Source organism: Furipterus horrens, unplaced genomic scaffold, assembly GCF_987537825.1.
Source record: "Furipterus horrens unplaced genomic scaffold, mFurHor1.1.pri manual_scaffold_5, whole genome shotgun sequence".
Taxonomy (NCBI): domain Eukaryota; kingdom Metazoa; phylum Chordata; class Mammalia; order Chiroptera; family Furipteridae; genus Furipterus; species Furipterus horrens.
This window is the reverse complement of record NW_028327175.1, coordinates 116,998,717-117,018,736: the sequence shown is the minus strand read 5'-3', so window position 1 is coordinate 117,018,736 and position 20,020 is coordinate 116,998,717. Positions and strand designations below refer to the sequence as shown.

Sequence of the window (20,020 nt, the reverse complement as noted above, 5' to 3'; positions counted from 1 at the left end):
CTCCCAAAAGAAACACCATTTGGGCACTCCCCCTAGGAACTTCCCCCTCCCAAATTCCTAAGTTCCTCCTATAAAAACTTGCTTCTGAAAACTCAAGGTAAGGTAGATGTTATTTTAACCCACCACCTTCTCAGACTGCTGGCCTCTGATGTTAATAAAAGCACAGTGATAATCCAATACTTGTGTCTGCGTTTTGCCTGAGCGCTGACAGGCAGGTAGCTGGAGCCCCGGACTGGGTTGCCCTCCGGTTTCATCCTCAATATAGCAGGCCAGGTCTCACTGAGATGCAGACGTCTTGGGTCCCGATGAACAAGAAGCACATCATTCATTCACTTGCCCTGGGATGTGAGTACCCCACGCTCTTGAAGCTAGCCTCCAATATCAACAAAGGAAGGCTGGGCCTGCGCCCCGGCTTACCCCTCATTGGACCTCACCTTTGACACTCCCAAGGTGGCGCCACCTCCTTCCGCGTCACTCCCGCGTCCCCTCCGCGTTCTCCCCCGCATCCTCCGCGACCCCCGCGCTCAGTCCCTGCCCGACTTCCACTATCACACACCAAACCCACCGGCCTTCCGCCGCGCCAAGCCACGGCGCCAAGATGGCGACCGGCCACGTGACCGGAGCGATTCACTTCTGATCACTTAAAATGGCGGCTGATGGGCGGGTCCTGGTGGGGGCTGGTCGCCAGCGCGGGGTTCACTGGGGGAGAGCGCGGGCCGACGGGAACGGGGCGGAGCGCGGCCGCGCCGGCGCGTCGAGTGGGAGAGGTAGCCGCTGCGATGGTGAGCGGGCATGGAGGGGGGGAGGGGCGCTGGGCCGGGGGCGGCGGGGGCAGTGGGCCGCGCGGGGGTGCTGGGGCTCCGCGTTCATGCTAGCTCGCTGCCCCCAGGACGTGTTCCTCATGATCCGGCGCCACAAGACCACCATCTTCACGGACGCCAAGGAGTCGAGCACCGTGTTCGAGCTGAAGCGCATCGTCGAGGGCATCCTCAAGCGGCCGCCCGACGAGCAGCGGCTATACAAGGTGAGGCCCCTCCGATTCCGGGTGGGCGGGTGGGCGGGCGGGCGCCTGGCGAGGGCTGGGGATAGGGGCGCGCGCTGCCCGGGACCGCCGCCCCGAGCCTGGCCATGGGCACACGACGGTCTCATCGTTGATGTAAACAGTAGTAGACGCCGAGGTCCAAACTCCTCGGCGTGGAGCCGTTGTTCGGACTCCGGGAGATGAAGCACGGTAGCGCTCGCCACACGGGAGGTCTCAATTAAGGATGGCTTTAAAAGTCGCGCGCCAGGCCTTGTACTGTCCCTATTACCAGCCCGGTTCCAGCAGCGGTCCCAACCGCGACGTGTTGGTTCTTGACATCCCTACTCTGCTAAGGAAACTGAGGTTCGGAGAGGTGGCAACTTTACAGCCCAAGGTCATTGACAGAGCCAGGAGTTGATACGGATACTCTTAATGCTCAGCAGGCTCATCAGAATCACACCGCACCCCCCCCCCCGGCTCCCCCCACCTCCCACCACACACACTCCTTAATACAAAGAAATGAAGGGTGTCTGGATGAGTCAGGTCCCACCAGTTCTTCACACAACTATTACTCCCCAGTTTGCTGATGTTCTGGAAAAAAAAAAAAAAACCCACTCCTTCTCTCTTACAACCAACTGTAGGTACGTAGCAAGGATCACTTGTGGTTTGGGGTTTTTATTGAGGAGCTTGATGTGTCAGCCCCTGATTCAAGTGTCTGGCAGCATGAGGTCTCTCACCTAAGTGCAATGATCTGATAATGGCTGGAAACGGGGGAAATAGCCTTTTCCTCCAGGTTGAGCCTCCACTCCCTTGGTCTGTAAAGGCCTTTTCTCCTGTACTGGGGCTTTCTCTAATAAGGATTTTCCCAGCCATCTGTGATAATTCTACATGTACTCCTTCATTCAGTGAAACCTCTTGGCTGCCCTGAGTTGGGGACTCTGTTAATTCCCATTTTACAGATAAGGAAATTTCACATCAAAAAGATTACTTTGTCCAAGGTGGAAGAGCTGGGATTCAAACCCTGTCCACCTATGGCCAGATTGAGTCATTGGCTCTTGAAGTTAGATTTCACCTGGAGTTGAGAAAAACATTTCAGAACCCTGCCTTGGGAGGTTCCTATTTGAAAGTCTTGAGTGTAAACTGGAAACTGTTTGATAAACTCTGGGGTGGTCCAGGACCCTTACTTTAGGCAGTCTCTACCCCTTCTGATGTCCACTGTGGTTGCTGACCACAGAAGTCTTTGAGTTTTGACCCTCCTGGGGCCTTTCCTGAAACCCTGTCTCCCTCACTCCTCAAGGATGACCAACTTCTGGATGATGGCAAGACACTGGGCGAGTGTGGCTTCACCAGTCAAACAGCTCGGCCACAGGCCCCAGCCACTGTGGGGCTGGCCTTCCGGGCAGGTAAGAGGGACAGCGAGGCAGGGTGGAACAGCCAAAGAAAGGGGTTGACAGGGAGCCTGCGGTTGTTATAAGCCTCCATCCAGTCCACAAATATCAGGCAATGCCCTGTGACAGTGTATTTGTTTCCCCACACACAAAAGCAAGAAGCAAACAAAATGCTTGTAGAAATTGAAGCATATTTCATGAAGGATTCAAAGATCCCTATTCATGACACTAGCTTACATTTACAGAGGAGTTATTTTCCTTTTTTTTTTTTTTGTTCCCACTGCCCCCCTCCCACTCCCCTTGCCCTTTGGCAACCATCAGCTTGTTCTCTGAAATCTGTGGTTCTGTTTTGTTTCATTCATTTTTTTTTTTCAACTCCACATATGAGTGAAATTATAAGGTGTTCGTTTTTCTGTCTTACTCCATTTAGCATAGTACCCACTGGGTCCAGTGTGTGTGTATATATACCACATTTTTATCCATTCATCTGTTGATGGATATCTGAGTTGCTTCTACTTTGTCTTGGCTATTACTAGTAATGCTGTACTACACATAGGGGTGCATATATCTTTTCAAATTAATGGTTTTTTTTTCCTTTGGATAACAAATGGAATTGCTGGGTCATATGGCAGCTCTATTTTTAATTTTGTGAGGCATTTCCATACTTTTCCATAGCAGCTGCACTAGTGTACAGTCCCACCAACAGTGTATGAGGGTTCCCATTTCTCCACTTCACTAGCACTTGTTTTAATTTATTGATCATAGCCATTCTGACAGGTGTGAGGTGATACCTCATTGTGATTTTAATTTGAATGATTAGTGATGTTGAGGGTCTTTTCATGTGTTTGTTGGTCATTTGTATGAGTTCCTTATATATTTTGGATATTAACCCCTTGTCAGATGTATTATAGGAAACTATCTTTTCTTGTCTTTTTGTTTTGCTGACCGTATCTTTTGTTGTGCAAAAACTTCTTTAGTGTGTGATGTAGTTCTCTGTTTTTTTTCTTTTGTTTCCTTGCTCAAGGAGACATATCCAGAAAGACTGCTAACAGCCTATGTTTTCTTCTAGGAGTTTTGTGGTTTTAGGTCTTACATTTCAGTCTTTAATCCATTTTGAGCTTATTTTTGTGTACGATGTAAGAAAGTGGTAGAATTTAATTATTTTGTATGTATCCAGTTTTCCCAATACCACTTATTGAAAACTGTCTGTACCATATTGTATATCCTTGCTTCCTTTTTCCATGTAAGTGAGGATTTGTTTCTGGGCGTTCTATTCTATTGATCTATATATCTGTTTTGATTATTGTAACTTTGTAGTATAGTTTGATATCAGGGAGTGTGATACCTCCCACTTTTATCTTAAGATTCTTTGGCTATTTGGGATCTTTTTTGGTTCTATATAAATTTGAGAGTTAGTTCTCATCCTGAGAAGAATGTCCGTGGTATTTTAATAGGGATTGCATTGAATCTGTATATTGCTTTAGGTAGTAAACACATTAATAATATTTATCATTCCAATCCATGAGCAAGGTGTATCTCCTTGCATTTATTAGTATCTTCAATTTTTTCAGTGTCTTATAGTTTTCACAGTACAGGTCTTTCACCTCTTTGATTAAATTTATTCCACGTATTTTATGTTTTTGATATAATTGTAAATGGGATTGTTTTCTTAATTTCTCTTTCTAATCTTTTGTTATTGATTTATACAAATGTAACAGATTTCTTTATATTAATTTTGTGTCCTGTGCAACTTTACTGAATTTATTTATTTTTGTGTGTGTGTGTGAAGTTTTTAGGGTCTTCTATGTAGTATGTCGTCTGCAAATGAGTTCTACTTCTTCCTTTCTGGTTTTGATACTTTTATTTCTTTTTCTTGGGTCATTGCTGTGGCTAGGATTTTTAATACTATGTTGAATAGAAGCGGTGATAGTAGACATTCTCGTCTTATTACTAATGTTCAGCTTGTTAATCTAAAAATAAAAAAGCCTTTCAAAGTGAGAGGCAACAAGCATTTATTTGAGATCAAAAAAAGAACAGCTATTTGGGAAACACTGATTCATGCAGAAGTTCAAATTGATTAGGAGACAAAGGCAATGGGTATTTATGAGAAAGGGAACGATTACATCAATAGAAAGAAAGTATCTGTATTGGTGCAAATAACGTAGAGATGTTAATTCTAAACAGTGCTTTTTGTTTGTTTTTTAAAATTTTCGGTCCAATACTTTAGTTATAATAACTGCTTTTTTTTTTTTTTTTAGGTTTTCAAACTTTCTTTGGGGCACAGTGTTGCTTTGGGCCCAGTGCAAAGGTTATTTTGCCTTAACATTCCAGAGATTTGAGGCATAAGACATGCAAGGCAGCTCCTCAGGCATGGCTGCTCTGGCTCCATCTTAGAGTGGCCTCATTTATTTTAATTTTAATTTTTTGACAAGCTTTCACCATTAAGTACGACATTATCTGTGTGTTTGTCATATATAGCCTTTGTTACATTATGTTCCTTCTGTACTCTATTCAGAGTTTTTGTCATAAAAGGGACTCAATTTTTTCTGCATCTATTGAGATGATCATATGGTTTTTATGTTTTATTTTGTTAATGTGATGTGTCATGTTCATTGACTTACAGATGTTGAACCATTTTGCATCCCTGGGATGAATTCTACTTGGTCATGGTGTATAATCCCTTTTAATGTATTGTTGAATCTGGTTTGCTGATATTTTGTTGAGAATTTTTACATCTGTGTTCATCAAGGGTATTGCTTGTTTTTGTTGTTGTGTTTTTTAAAAAATTATGTCTTTGTCTGGTTTTGGTATCAGGGTAATAATGCTGAATGAATATGGAAGTGTTCCTCTTCAATTTTTTGAAATAGTTTAAGGAGGATAAGTTTAATTTGAATGTTTGGTAGAATTTACCTGTGAAGCCGCCTGATCTTATTTTCCCGATTCCTTCATGTGTGGAATAAGATTGTGTATTTGGAATTTTTCTTGTTTCTTGTGGTATGCTTGTATTGCTGCGAACTTCCCTCTTAGAATTGTTTTTGCTGTGTCCCATAAACTTTGAAAAATTGTGTTTCATTATCATTTGTTTTAAAATAGTATTTGATTTCCTGTTTGTGTTTCTCTTTTGTTTTTTTAGTAGATTTCAATGTTCTTGAATTTATTGAGGCTTGTTTTGTAGCATAGTATATGATCTGTGCTGGAGACTGTCCCATGTGTACTTAGGGAAAAAATGTATATTCTGTTTCTCGGTAAAATGCTCTAATAATGTCTATTAATTCAATCTGACATATAAGGCCATTATTTTCTTTACTAGTTTTCTGTCTAGATGATCTATCCACGCAAGTGGAGTATTAAAATCCCCTACTATTATATTATTGTGGATGTATCAGCCTTTATACCCATTAATAACTTACTTATATATTTAGGTGCTATTATGTTGGGTTAATAGATATTTACGATTGTTACATCTTCTTGGATTGACCCCTTTATAATTACGTAATGTTCTTCCTTGCCTTTTTTACATTTTTTGTTTTAGAGTCTATTTTGACTGGAATTAGTATTACTAACCCAGCTTTCTCTTTATTTCTATTTGCATGGACTATCTTTTTCTGTCCCTTTACTTTCATTATGTATGTGTCTTGATTTGAAGTGAATTTCTTGCAAGCAGTGCATGGTTGGGTCATGTTTTATTTTTTAATCCATTTAGCCACCCTATGTCTTTTCATTGGAGCATTTACTCCATTTCCATTTAAAGTAATTATTGATAACTATGTACATAGTGCCATTTTGTTTATTGTTTATTGGGTTTTTTTGTTTGTTTTTTAGGAAAGGGGGTTTATTTAAAAGTTTTACAGATTCAGAATAATGATGCGTTTTCTACCATTATGTCCCACTCCCTTTAAGACACCCCAAAGCACTTAGTACTGCCTCCCCCTGCCAGACCTGGCCAGTTTCAGAATACGCCGGTCAGAGGTACTGTCTTTCAGAAAAGCAGAAGTCCGCAGCTCCATATTCCCAATCACAGTTCAGCATTTCAGGCATCTGCCACTAATCCATGCTTGGTTAGGCAGGTCCCCGCAATTTCACCCTCATCAGCCATGCTGCCATGTTCTCCAGTCAGGTTTCCCAGTGGGTCTCCTCTTTCTTACTGCAGACCTCATGGCAGACTCTCTTCAAACCACGTGGCTTCCCCCTTACATCCCAGACCACCTGACTGACTCCCATTTCCACCCTTTCTCTGTGATGCTCCTCCATCATGGCCCCTCCTCTTCTCTTCTACACTCACTCTGCCCACCTGGCCCTCTCCCATGGCAGACCAGCTCTCCTACAAAGCTGCCGGCTTGCTACATCATGGCTCGCGCTCTACACATCAGACCTCCTAGCTGACTCCCATCTACACCCTTTTTTTCTATTGATTGTTTTTATAGGTCTCCTCTCTTCTTTCTCTGGATCTCTTCCCTCATGGTTTGCTGTTTTCCTTTAGTTTTGTTTGGGTTCCTTTTTGTTGTTTTTATACTTTTTGTAGGTTTTTGGTTGCTGTGAGGTCTATGTATATCATTCTATATCTATAGCAGTCTATTTTAAGCTGATAGGTGTTTTTAAGTTCAAATATATTCAGTAAGGACTATATTTTTACTCCTCCCTCTACACTTTGTTATCGATGTCATGTTTTAGATCTTTTTGTATTGTATATCCTGTAACTACTTGTTGTAGTATTGTAGTTTGAGCTGAGTTTGATACTTTTTTCTTTTAATTTTCACAGTAGCTTTTTACATGTCTGATTTGCCAAATCAAATATTTGCCTTTACCTGTGAGGTTTTTTTCCCTTTCTCATATTTTCTTATTCCTGGTTATGCACTTTCTACCTAAAGAGACCCTTTAATATTTCTTATAAAGGTGGTTTAATGGTGATGAACTCTTAGTTTTTTCCCTTCTCTGGGAAACTTTCTCTCTCCTTCAAGTCTGAATGATAACCTTGCTGGGTAAATTATTCTAGGTTGAAGTTGCCTTTCTTTTAGCACTTTAAAGATGTCCTGCCACTTCCTTCTGGCCTGTAAAGTTGCTGCAGAGAAAGGTGATAGCCTTAAGGGGTGTTCTTTGTATATAATTGTTTTCCTCCTGCTTCCTTCAAGATTCTGTCTTTTAAGTTTTGCCATTTCATGTGTCTTGGTTTGGGTCTCATTGGGTTCATTTTGCTTGGAACTCCCTGTGCTTCTTGGACTTTGATGTTTGTTTCCTTTCCCAGGTTAGAAAAGTTTCCAGCCATTATTTAAGTAAAGTTTCTGTTCCTTCCTTCTTCTGGGATTCCTATAATTTGAATGTTTGAGTGCTTGACATTATTCCAGATAGATGTTCCTTAAACTATTAATTTTTTTGTTTTTGCTTTTTATGATTGGTTGATTTCCACTAGTCTGTCTTGAAGGTTGCTCATCCATTCTTCTGTATTAACTAATCTCTTCATTCCTTCTCTTCATTCCTTCTAATGTATTTTTCATTTCAGCTATTGTATTCTAAAGGTGTGATTGATTCTTTATTATACTTTCTAACTCTGTTGAAGTTCTAAGTTTGGAGAGCATCCTTATGACTATTTGAATTCTTTATCAGGCAAATTACTTGTTTCTGCTTCCTTCAGGTATTTCTGTTTATTTTTCATGTTCATTCATTTAAGACATATTATTCTTTCATTTTGTTGGAATTTGTTTGTTTATATGAATTGGACAAAATAGCTCTTTCCCAGACTTGAAAAAGTAGCTTGAGGTAGAAGCAGCCTGTGTAGGCTGTGTGCGCTGGTTGGTTTTGGCAGGCTGGTAGATGTCTGGGGCACTGGCCCACTGAGCCAAAGTGGCCCCAGGTGGGGTTGGGCACCCAAGTGCATGTAATGCTTTTTGATCCTGCTTGCTCCCTTTGTTGAGGGCTGAAATGGGCTCAGGTGATGTGTCTGGGAACACACTGCAGGGACCTTGCTGGTAGACCTGAGCACCTGGAGAGAGCCCATGACCACCCTATGAAGGTGGAGGGGGACATAAACACCTTTGGGACACAACTGCAGTGTCTCCACAGTGAGGCTAGGTATTTGTGGTGACGCCCCGCTCTTCCTGACTTGTTCCCTCTGTCAGGAGGCAAAAGACTGAAATGTAGCTGTAACACCCAGTGGTGATCTTACAGGTAGGCCAAAGCACCCAGATAGTGCTCCCCACCCTATTAAGTGTGGGGGAATGTAAACAATGATACCCATTGGCTCCTTTGGCCAGAAGAGGACCCGCAGCTCCTAGACAGTTCTGTGGCTTCCCAGCCTTCTCTATTCCGTCTTTCTTTTGTTTGTTGTTCAGAACTGTTCATTCAGCCCTCAGTTGTCTTGCTGGAGTAATTGCTGTCTATATACTTGTATACTTGAGTTTGCTTATGGGAGGGGGCAAGTTTAGCCTCTTCCTGTGCTGCCACCATCTTGGACCTTATCAAGGACTTCCTGAGTACCTGGCCCTATGCTCTGCATTTTATTTCCGTTGTACTGTTTCATCCTCCTGATAGCCCTGGGAGGTAAGCATTGCCATCCATATTTTGGAGACATGAACACAGACTTGCCAGCAGTCATGTGGAAAGCTGTGGTTCAGATGCAGGCTTCCAGGCCCTTACCTGAACTAGACACCATGCCAGGCCCTTACCTGAACTAGACACCATGCCAGGCCCCCTCTTAGCAATGCATCATTTAACCCCTCAGCATCTCTGTGCAAGCCAGATTTGTGCCTGTTTTAAGGGGGAGTAAACTGCATGTGGGGAGTTCAGGTCATTTGATAGGACTACTAAAGTTAAGAAACCTGAGGATTGGGACTGGTGTACTTCCCTCCAGTACCTTCTCTACCCCTCCCCCCCTAAAAAGGGGAATAGATTTAAGTTTTATTCTCTGTCTCGGGAAATTTAAAACAGGGTGGTGAAGTCTTTTGATAGTTGTGGAGCCAGGGACTGTGAGGATGGCTAGATAAATTTCGATAAGTTAGAATGAATTGTTTTTCTGGTTTCCTGTAAGAAGGGCTGAGGAAGGGAGTCTACAGCCGTAGCAACATTTAAGTTTCTTAAGGATAACTGCTAGACTTCAGCAGTATGTCCTCAAGCAGCTACTACACATCCCACCTCGCCCCGCCCCACCCCACCCCACCCAGCCTGGAGTTCTCTTTATAAACAGGTGTGCTACTAGGACCCAGCCTCACAACCAGGCAGCTTGGGTCCCTTTGCACCCCAGACCCCAGTCCTCAAGTGCTCAGCAAACAGATCTCTTAAAGGCCTTTTTGTGGGTTCCTGCTGACCCTCACAGTGATGCCGAGGCGGTTGTGAAGCTGGTGCAGACTTTGTACACATCAGATTCTGTGGAGGGGTGCCCCTTCTGTAGGGCACAGGTGAGGACTAAAAGCTCATTGTTATATTTATTAAGCCAGGCAAAGGTGCCTTACACTCTTGCAGCAACTCTTGAAAACTATTGGTAGACCCTTTTTGCAAATGGTAAGGGCTACAGTGTAGACTGTGGACTGGCTGCTTTGCTTACCAGAGGCAAAAATGCACTTCTGGATGGGTGGTAGTTTCCTTGCACAGCTTTGCAGGACAAGACACTGTCTCCTCACCCCCAAACTGGCTTGTTAGGGAAATGACCCTGTCTAGCTCGTGTTAAATGGCACCAGTGTTAAATGGCATTATCCACACGTTTATGAAGAATGGGAAAGGTTGATGAAGGCAAGAATTATGTGTGGATTTGTGGCTTTAGTTAGGTGTCTTCACTTCACTTCAGCACTATTGACATTTGGGGCTGGATCAATTTGTGAGGTTGTCTTAGGCATTACAGGATGCTCTGATCATTACCAGAGATGACCATATACCCATTAGATGCCATTTGCAGACCCACTCACCCCCAAGTTGTGACAACCCAAACTGTCACCAGACATGGCCAACCTTGGGGGCGGGGGGCGGGGTTGCTCTAATAGATTGAGAACCTGAAGCCAGGTAGAGGGAAAAGTGAAGAGGTTCATTTGCAATGTACTGAGGTGACAATGAAACACACACTGGAGTCACTATTCTAGTGGGGAAAGCAGCTTGTTCAAAAGAAAAGTCATTTTGGCTAAAGTGTTCCCCAGGCAGTGCACAGGCTGTTGCACTGCATAGTGGTGGCTCATATGGGGTGGTTGGGGATACTCTTGAGATGATGTTTGAGTTAAACCCTAAGTGTCAAAAGTGCAAAAAGGCCAAGGAAGAAAGAACTTTATATGGGAACATAGGGAACACAGGAGAGTGATTGGAGAGACATAATAGCAAGGATTTGCCCCTTTTTTGTTCGGAGTATGTAAAAAGCTATTTAAGTCCAGTCTCAGGGAGGGGAGCAAGGTCATTTTGGCCCTGTAGAGATTCCAATAGGGCCACTAAACCCAGGCAGTTGGATGTAGGGAGGTCAGGGTTGGTGAGGACACTTTACAAGGTTGGATGTTTGCTTGGAGGTGGCTGTTCGTCCCCTCCAGCTCTCCCCATTTCCTCTCTAGATGATGCATTTGAGGCTCTGCGCATCGAGCCGTTCTCCAGCCCACCAGAGCTGCCTGATGTGATGAAGCCGCAGGACTCAGGAAGCAGTGCCAATGAACAAGCTGTGCAGTGAGAGGACCCAGTCCCCCACCCCCACTGCCCCATCTCCCTCAATAAAAGATTTGGGTGTCTGCCTGATTGTAGCCTCTTTCTGCACACCCTCTCCTGACTCCAGGCATCCTCCTCACCAGGATGGGGCTCATTCCCTGCAAGGTTCCTTCTCAGCCTCTTTGTTTGCCAGGTTGGCCTGCTGGAGCACAGGCCCTCGGGCCCAGCAATTCATACCCCTCACCCCCTACCCCCACCCCACAGCCCAGCCTGCCCCTGAAAGGCCACAGGGAGAACTGGGAGGAATCCAGAGCCCCAGGCTAGGGACAAAAAGGTTTGACAAAGCTTTATTCATTCACAGTAGTCCACCCCTTCCCCTGCACACTGGCTCCCAGGCAGGTGCCTCTGGTCCTGCTCAGGGGCAAAAGTGTAAGCCAGAACCAGGGTGTGGCTTTAAAGCTGATTCTACATGGGACCCATAGCTCCTGGCCTTCAGTCAATAGAAGGGGCAGCTCTTCTCCCTGCCTTCCTCCAACCCTTAATAAACAGTCTATATACCAAATGCTTGCATTTCTCATTTTTATTTGACAGAAAAAGTTGCCTTGCTGTACAGATTTTAAAAAACCAAAATACCTTTAAGAAACAGGAAGAAAAGTTGGGGGGAAGGGGCCACAATCTCACCGGGGGGCAGTAAGGGCCAACTAATTTCAACTCCTCCCCCTTTCCACAACACTTCACACAAATTCCCAAGTCCCAAACCATCATCACCCCACCCCCAAACTCAGGGGTAAAGGGGGGTACAGTGCCTCCCAGGCCTTTTCTGACTCAGGACTGGAGAGTCCTCAACTGTATCTGCCCCTCCAGCAACTCCAATTCTTATTCCCACCCACCCCCAAGCCCCCCAAAACGTGAACCAGAAAAAACTCACAGATTAACATTTTGCAAGAACAAAGAAAAAAGAAGGGGGTAGGGGAAGCCCTCCCCCTCAAAATGCTGCCAGGGTTCAAGGGGTGGGGGGTGGACAAGCACCCCTCCCACAGCTGTTTGGGAGAAAGGGGACACTCCTGTGGGTCCAGACCTTGGGGTATGGTTGGATTCCCCCCCCCAAAAATTCACGGAGACCTGCAACAAAGAAGACTGCCATCAATGCAGAGGTCCCAGCCAGCCAGAGCCCTCAAATAAAAGGCTCAGTACTGGAGTGGAGTATGATGAACACACCTGGAGGAGCGGTGCCGCACAGGGCGGGGGCTAGGTGTCTCCTTCCTGCGCTTGTGGCCTGGGGAGCAACTGTCCCCACGTTGACCTCTCCGGGAACCATGCTCGCTGCTGCTGCAACACAGAACAAACATCAGACCACATAGATACACACCCCAACCTCTAGCATCTTTGGGCTTCAAACTTGCACAAGTCTATGGCCAAACTGGGATGGCTATGGGCAGGAGTCCAGAACACACCCATGGCCCTACCTCTGTTGGTCCCGTGGTGAGGGCTGGGGAGAGGGGCAGTGGCGCTCAGCAGGTGAATAGCTGAGGGACCGGGAGTCCCGGAGGGAGTCTATTGGCTTCCGGGGGCTGCGGGACCTGGGGAACAGAGAAAGTTCCCGTAGAGCCACACACTTCTAAACCCATCAGCCAGCACTCAGGACCACCCTCCCAGGTCTTGACCACCAAACCTCATACCACACAGGGCCAGCCTCAGACCCACCTTTGTCTGCTCACTCACCCATCCGCCCGCATACCATCCACCGAGTGCCCCAGTGGACAGGGTGTACAAAGATAAAGACAGTCCCTGCCCTTGGAGGAGCTTGGTCTGATGATGGAAGGCAGGCCAAGGGAGGCGTGCTCAGCCCCATGTGTGGGAAGCAGCCCCACGAGGACCAATATAGGTAGATGTGGGGACCCAGGGGAGGGAGATGAAGGGAAGGGGCAAGGTAGTCTTCTCGAAGGTGCTGTTTGAGCGGAGTCTTGCAGAACGAGGAGTTCACCAGGCGGACAAGGGAATTCCAGGCAGAAGGAACAGCATGTCCAAAGGCATGGGGTTCTCCTTAGACTGCAAGGCGCTGGGTGTGGCTGGAGCAGAGGGCATGTGTGGGGGCGGGCAGGAGAGGAAAACACAGGGCAGGCAAGGCCAGCTGGTGTAGAGCCTCACACGCCATTCCCGCAGAGATGGGGCTTTATCCTGCAGGCCACAGGGCGTCCCAGGATTTGTGGAGTGGAGGGAAGTAACCAGATGTACGTTTTAGAAAGATCCCTCTGGCTACGTGTGGAAGAGAATGGCGTGGAGGCAGGGAGACAGGGAAGAGGCTGTGGACTGAGTCAGGAGAAGATGACGGTGGCCAGACCAAAGCCCTGGTAATAGCAATAGGGAGACTTAAAAGCTAGATTCCCTGGGACCAGGCTGCATGTCAGGGGCAGGGAGAGGAAAGAACCTAAAACTCCCAATTTTGCTGGGGCACCCACATGGATGGTGCAGCCCTTCTGTCAGAACTGGGCAAAACAGTAGGTGGGGAGGAGAGAGCCTGACTCCTCCTCCCATACAACCAGACACCATAGTCCCTTTGAGACACCCAGCAGGGATCTCACACCCCAGGGTTACACCCCACCCCTACCATCTCAAGCAAGGTAGCACTCACCTCCGCTCACCAGGGGGTGGCTTCTTGGGGCTTGAAGGTTTGGGCAAGGCCTCAGGGTCAGGCTTGGCAGGGGAAGGGGAGGAAGTAGAAGAGGAAGAGGAGGAGGAGGAAGACGACGAGGAGGAGGTGGAAGAGGAAGAGGAGGAGGAAGAGGAAGAGGAGGAAGAAGAGGAGGAACTAGAACTGGAACTGGAGCTGCTATCACGCCTCTTCCGCTTAGCTGGGGTAGGCTCCTGAGGTCTTCCCTCTCGATCAGGTTCCTTTGGGGCTGGGGGAGGGCTAGGGACCCTGTGGGAAGAGTACAATGTCACAAGAAGACAAGCTGCCCCACCCCAACCCTACCTTCCATGTCCTGGAGGAAGGGCAGTGGGGGAGGGGTGCCTGAGAAAGGCCTGGGAACTCTCCCAGCCAAAGCCAGTGAGCCAGTGAGCCAGTGAGCCAATTCTCTGGAGAGCGGTAGCCCCAAGCTGACCCAATCTCTGATAACATAAGCAATAGGCTGGGGTCTGCAGCACAAGGGATCAAGGTTAAACCTCAAGAATGTCCCTGATGAAGGAATACGGCCCCTGGGCTCGGGTGTGGGAGCAAAGCTGGGGCTCTCCTTCCTTGGAGATTCAGCTTGGGAAGGCCCCCGTGTGTGTGTATACCACTGGCTGGGGGAGGGGCCGTCCTGCCTGGAGGCAGGGAGAGGGATGGGATGACCTCTGAAGATCCTTCCAGCCCAGGGAGTTCCTCTTGAGGTCTAACTGCCATCCCTCCTGCTGTAAAATTAAGTCCATTTCCTCTAGTTCTGTCCTCTGTAGAGATGGAAAACTTATCATTATACTCTAGAGAATTAACCTCTGGAGACTTTTCTGTCCCATCCTGCCCACCCCATTACCCCCACCCCAGCATTCTCTTCTACCCCCAGCTTAATGGTCAAAGTCCCCATACTTTCTCAAGCCAAGAACCTCTGGATAGGGCTTCCCCTTCCCCACCCCAACCCATTCCCCAAAACCTTCCCCTTGAAAATGTTCTAAAAGTCAAGCCCCCTTACCTCTTCAGTGCTACCTCAGGTTGAATGGGAAGGCTAGAGCCCTCAGAGTCACTAGAACTGGAGCCGGAGGAGGAGGAGGATGACGATGACGACGATGACGATGATGATGATGAGCTAGATGATGATGATGATGAGGAACTCCGCCGCTCCTTTGTTGGCTGCAAGGTCCCCGTAGAGGCACGTGGTTCCCCCCCCTCAGGGTGGGACACCCCAGGGACAGGAACAGAGAGCGTGCCATTGTGGTCACCAGCAGTGGATGTGGTCTTTGCCATTGACCCAGAGAGGGACTGAGATCCTGCTACAGGGGTGGTCTGGGCAAGTGATGATTGGGATTGGTCAGAAAAAGCAGATGGCACAGGGGATTTAGGCCGATCCTGAGTTGCAGGGAGAACAGACTGCAAGGGAGGAGCCTGGGCAATTCTAGAGACAGGAGAGGGAGCCCGCTCAGAGGTTATTCTAGACTGGCTTGGGGCAGCTGGTGGGGTTCTGGAGCCTGGACCTCCTGGGGGGGTTCTGGACCTGGCTCGGTCAAGGAGTGGTGGTGAGGTTCTGCCACTAATGCGCTCATAGGCAGTGAGGGGCACCCTGGGGCTGGTGAGATTTGCACCAGACAAAGCTGGAGCCATTCTAGCACTGCTGAGGCTTGCAGGGGCCAAGGCTGGCGGGGTTCTTGAGCTGGCAATATTCACAGGAGCTGTGGCATGTGCAGATCTAGGACCCACCAGGTTTGCAGGGGCTGGAGCCTGGGATGTTCTGGAGCTAGATGGATAGTTTGCAGCACTTGGGGGTGTGCCAGAGCCTGTGAGACTCAAAGCTGCCAAAGCTGCTGGAGTTCTGGCTCCTGCTAGATTCACAGCTGGGGCTGTAGGAGTACGAGGGTCAGCAAGGTTCACAGCAGAAGGTGCCACTGCTGTTCTGGGGCTGGCCAAGTTCATGGCTGCTGCTGCAGCTGGTGTTCTTGAGTCAGCCAGGTTCACTGCTGTTGATATAGCAGGTGTCCTGGCACTGGCCAGGTTCATCGCTGCTGCAGAGGCTGCAGGAATCCTACTGGCAAGGCTGGCAGCTGGAGCTGTTCTGAGACTCATGAGGGGTACTGGAGCAGGAACCTGGGACATTCTTGCAGCGAGGCCTGCAGCAGACATGGATGGAGGAGGCCGAGCAGTGCCAAGACTGATGGCTGTCAGAGCAAGTGCAATTCTAGACTGAGCATGATTTTCTGGCACAGATGTTCTAGCATGATCAGGAATTCGAGGACCTGGACCCTCAATCATGGAGCCACCAGCTTGCTGCAGTACAGACATGGGTGTTCTAGAGCTGCCAAGGGGTTCAAGCATTCCAGGTGATCTACAGCGATCAAGGGGAGTTGGTGACATGCTAGGACGACTGAAGCAACTCATTCTGGAGCTATTGAGTGCCACTGGAGGTGTCCGAGAACCAGAATGATTCCTTGTTGCTGGAGGAGTAGCAGAACGTGATCGATCAGAACTACTCCCAGATACAGAGCGCCTGCGGATGGCTGGAGATATTGTTAAGGATCGTTTGCCCCTAGTTGTTCGTGGAGTACGAGACCTAGAACGGCGACGGACAGCAAGTGATGAGCGGCTTCGAGAACGTTTACGTGGCAAAAGTGGGGTTCGAGACCTAGAGCGACGCCGAATAGCTGGAGGTGTTCGAGACCTAGATCTGCGGCGTGTCACTGGAGAGGTTCGAGAGCGGGATCTCCTTCGAGCTACTGGAGATGTGCGAGATCGAGATCTCCTACGGGCGACTGGGGATGTTCTGGATCTTGACCTTCTACGACTGATGGGCGAGGTTCTACTTCGAGATCGCCTCCTCATTACTGGTGGAGTCCTAGACCTGGACCTTCTGCGAGTCACTGGTGGTGTTCTAGAACGGGAGCGCCGCCGGCGAGTTGGTGTTCTAGACCTTGAACGACGACGCGTTACTGGTGGTGTTCTGGACCTTGATCGCCTTCGACTCACTGGGGACGCTCTTGAGCGAGATCTTCTTCGTGTCATTGATGTCCTAGACCTTGATCGTCTCCGACTGACAGGTGAAGTTCGCGACCTGGACCTATGTCGGCTGACCAGGGGTGTTCTGGACCTGGATCGCCGGTGAGTGACTGGAGAGGCCCGCGATCTGGAACGTTTCCATGGGGCTGGTGATGTGCGTGAGCGGGAACGCTTACGACTGGTTGGGGGTGTCCGAGAACGACCTCTTCGACGTCGAGAGGTTCGGGAATTCTCCTGCCGAGCAGGAGACCTTGACTGGTAACCAGAGCCTCCTCTCCGCCTACGTGTAACCCGAGACCTTGACCGGCTCCGCTGTCTTCTCCGAGAGATTGACTGAGAAGATCCAGACCTATCACGACGCCGCGTTGTTCTGGTTTTAGCCCTCCTTGAACGGGAACGGGACCTCTGGAGCCCACGAGGCTTTGGTGTAGGAGAACGACCTCTCCTTGAAGCTGTCTTAGTGCGGGGTGATGAAGCTGAACGCCGCCGGCGTGAAGATCTTGACTTCTCAGCTGGCTCTGGGGAAGACAATGAGGGACTTCTTCGGCGTCTTGGAGGAGTTCTGGAACGGGTCTCTGGCGAGGACGATACAGAACGGCTTCTACGGGAGAGTCTGGTCTTTCTAGTCATCTCAGATGATCGAGAACTGCGATGACGAGGTGAAGTACGTGACTTGATCTTGGGCTCTGGTGATCTAGAGCTTCTTCTAGCCATTCTGGACTTGGGTGGGTGTTCTGGAGATGACTCAGAACTGCTGCTTCCTTCAGGAGAAGGACCTCTGCCTTTGCTTGATGAACCTGATCTGCTTCGTCTGGAAAGGGCCCGAGGAGCAGGGGCCTTGGGTTCAGGTGAGGAATCAGAACCACTTTGTGCCCTGGATGCTGCTCTTGGTTTATCTTTAACTTCAGGGGATGAGCCAGACCTACTGAGCTGAGGAGAAGGTCTGGATTTGCTATCAACCTCTGGAGATGACACAGAATGACTTCTTTGTCTAAGTGGCATTCGTGTCTTAACTTTAGAATCTGGAGAAGAGTCTGATTCACTTCTTTCCTGAGGGGATGCAGTAGGTTTCTCAAGTTCTGGAGAAGATACAGATCGACTCCTCTGCCCAAGAGGAGTCCTAGCCAAAGTCTTTTGTTCAACTGATGATTCTGACCCACTTCTTTCTCTCTGAGGGGTAAGACACTTGTTTAGTTCTGGGGATGATGGAGAATGGCTCCTTGGTCTTGGAGTCTGAGGCAAAGGTTTTGGTTCTGGAGAAGAATCACATTCACTTCTTCCCCTGGATGGTGTTCTGGGTAACTCTTTCATTCCAGGAGATGATCCAGATAAACTGTGCCTTGAGGGAGTCCCAGATCCATCTCTAAGACCTGGGGAAGACCCAGACCTGCTTCTTCTTGAGGGGGTTCTGGGTAAACCATCTTTCAGTTCAGGAGAAGATGCAGAACTACTTCTTTCCCTTGAGGGTGTTTTAGGTATAGCATCAAGTACCGGCGAAGAGACAATCTGATTTGAAGACATTCCTGCTTTTTCCACTGCATCTGGGGATAACTCAGAACTGCTGTGTCTGGAGGACCTCATCAATTGTTCTTTCATGCTTGGAAATATATCTGTCTCCAACTGACTAGGAAAAGGTACATTCAAACCTTTAACTTCAGGAGAAAATCCAGTATTTACTTCTGCAACAGGGCCTGAGTTTCTAAATTCTAAAGGTGACTCACAGCTATTCTCCCTAGGAGGGGAGTTAGATAGTTCTTTATGTTCTGGAGAAAAATTTGGCCCACTCCAAGTTGAGGCCACTGCAGGGACTTCTGCTTCCAAAGAAGCCTGCAAGGACTGGCTTTGGTCAAGAGTCAAAGACACAGAAGGCCTTTTTTCTATTTCAGGAGATGATTCAAAATTCTTTCCAACCATTTCTTGAAGTTCTGGAGACACATGGGACAGAACCTGGTTTGATAACTCCTCAGATTTCTCTACTACTTCCATTAATTCCTCATCCTGGCCTGGCTTAGCCAAGGAACTACTTTGGTCTTCTGTATCGGGAGATAACCCAACACTACCTCTTTCCTTTAATATGGTTTTAAGTGTGTCTTTGAGTACTGGTGAGGACTCCGGCCTATTCTGTACTGGAGAACTCAATTTGTCACTTAGTCTAGATGATGCAGTAATATCCTCCTGAAGGAGTAAGCATGTTTTCTTTTTTGATTCAGGAGGCGGGTCTAATCTACTCTGCCCCAGAAGAGATCTACAGTCCACTGCATGATGTGAGGAAGATTCAGACTGGGGTCTGTTCTGCTCAGGAGACATTCCAGATTTCAGCCTAGAACTTGCTGACAATTTGCTTCCATCTTGTGTTGTTGGAGATCTGGGTGCAGGCTCACTGACTGGAGAAGAGGACCTGGACTGGCCACCCTTAGGAGGTGTCTGAGATTTGCTCTGCCGAGTTAGAGATGCATAACGACTCTGTCTCATTTCTGGACTTGAAGTATCAGATCTAGAATCTAGTGAAGTGTGAGACTGTCCTTCCTGTTGCAGAGATGAAGTGCCAATATAGCTCTCTCCTGACGGTGTGCTAGGCTTTACTCCTGGACAGAGTGAGGAGGATCCAGAGCAACTTTGTGCTGTTAAGTCTTTAGATTTCTCTTCGAAACATGGTGACTTTGATCCATAAAGATTGTGCCCTGGTGGAGTCTGAGGCTTTACTTTGGGGCATGGTGAAGTAGACCCTGAGTGACTTTGTCTTGGTGGTGTTCCACGTTTCACTTTGGTATCTGGCGAGGATGACCTAGAATGGCTGTGTCTTTGCAACAATCTAGACTCCACCTTAGAGCAAGGAGACTCTGATCTGCTTTGCCTTGGTGGTGTTTTAGTTGTTACCCTACTAGGGCTTAGAGAAGATGAGCCTGAACGGCTCTGTGTTGGTGATGTTATTGCCTTCATTTTGGGTTGTGGAGATGACGACCCCGATCGGCTCCGTCTTGGAGATGTGCTCGATTTCACTCTAGGAGGAGAGGACCCAGAGCAGCTATGTCTCAAAGGGGTCCTAGAATTCATCTCAAGGTCAGGTGATATTTCAGAACAGCTGTGTTTCTGTGGTGTTGCAGACTGTTCTGTTGCCTGGGGACTTGTTCCAGACTCTAGCCTTGGTGGTGTTCCAGATTTCACTTTTGGTTGAGATGAACTAGGACTTTGTCTTGACGGTGTTTTAGATTTCTGATTAGGGGGTGAAGAACCCGAGCGACTTCGCCTTGGTGGTGTCTGAGATTTTTGTTTAGGGCATGGAGAGGACCCAGAAAGGCTTCGCCTCAAAGCTAAGCGAGATTTTGA

The 20,020-nt window shown here is 47.8% G+C and overlaps 2 protein-coding genes and 1 long non-coding RNA gene across 3 annotated transcripts; 1 reads left to right on the top strand and 2 right to left on the bottom strand.

Annotated features, from left to right (window-relative positions):
- Positions 1-177: 177 nt before the first annotated feature.
- On the bottom strand, positions 178-485 carry LOC150009411 (uncharacterized). Its single transcript, XR_016511363.1, has 2 exons — positions 435-485; positions 178-338 (listed from the first exon to the last, which is right to left on the bottom strand). It is a non-coding gene; the product is annotated as an uncharacterized LOC150009411 (long non-coding RNA).
- A 383-nt stretch (positions 486-868) lies between these two features.
- On the top strand, positions 869-11,103 carry ELOB (elongin B). The gene is made up of 3 exons (XM_090277176.1): positions 869-1,024; positions 2,319-2,424; positions 10,926-11,103. Exons 1-3 carry the CDS (start codon positions 869-871, stop codon positions 11,036-11,038), a joined length of 375 nt encoding a protein of 124 aa, XP_090133302.1. The 3' UTR covers positions 11,039-11,103.
- Positions 11,104-11,578: 475 nt separating this feature from the next.
- On the bottom strand, positions 11,579-14,747 carry LOC150009409 (uncharacterized). The gene is made up of 6 exons (XM_090277175.1): positions 14,682-14,747; positions 14,348-14,442; positions 13,646-13,933; positions 12,480-12,593; positions 12,232-12,342; positions 11,579-12,135 (listed from the first exon to the last, which is right to left on the bottom strand). Exons 2-6 carry the CDS (start codon positions 14,422-14,424, stop codon positions 12,126-12,128), a joined length of 600 nt encoding a protein of 199 aa, XP_090133301.1. The 5' UTR covers positions 14,425-14,442; positions 14,682-14,747; the 3' UTR covers positions 11,579-12,125.
- Between the last annotated feature and the right edge of the window lie 5,273 nt (positions 14,748-20,020).

Coding starts and splice junctions, on each gene's coding strand:
- ELOB (XM_090277176.1), top strand. CDS start 869: ATGCTAGCTCGCTGCCCCCAGGACGTGTTCCTCATGATCCGGCGCCAC. Junction 1,025..2,318: donor ACGAGCAGCGGCTATACAAG/GTGAGGCCCCTC, acceptor TCACTCCTCAAG/GATGACCAACTTCTGGATGA. Junction 2,425..10,925: donor GGGGCTGGCCTTCCGGGCAG/GTAAGAGGGACA, acceptor TTTCCTCTCTAG/ATGATGCATTTGAGGCTCTG.
- LOC150009409 (XM_090277175.1), bottom strand. CDS start 14,424: ATGGACTTAATTTTACAGCAGGAGGGATGGCAGTTAGACCTCAAGAGG. Junction 13,934..14,347: donor GGCTGGAAGGATCTTCAGAG/GTCATCCCATCC, acceptor CTCTTCCCACAG/GGTCCCTAGCCCTCCCCCAG. Junction 12,594..13,645: donor CCACCCCCTGGTGAGCGGAG/GTGAGTGCTACC, acceptor TCTGTTCCCCAG/GTCCCGCAGCCCCCGGAAGC.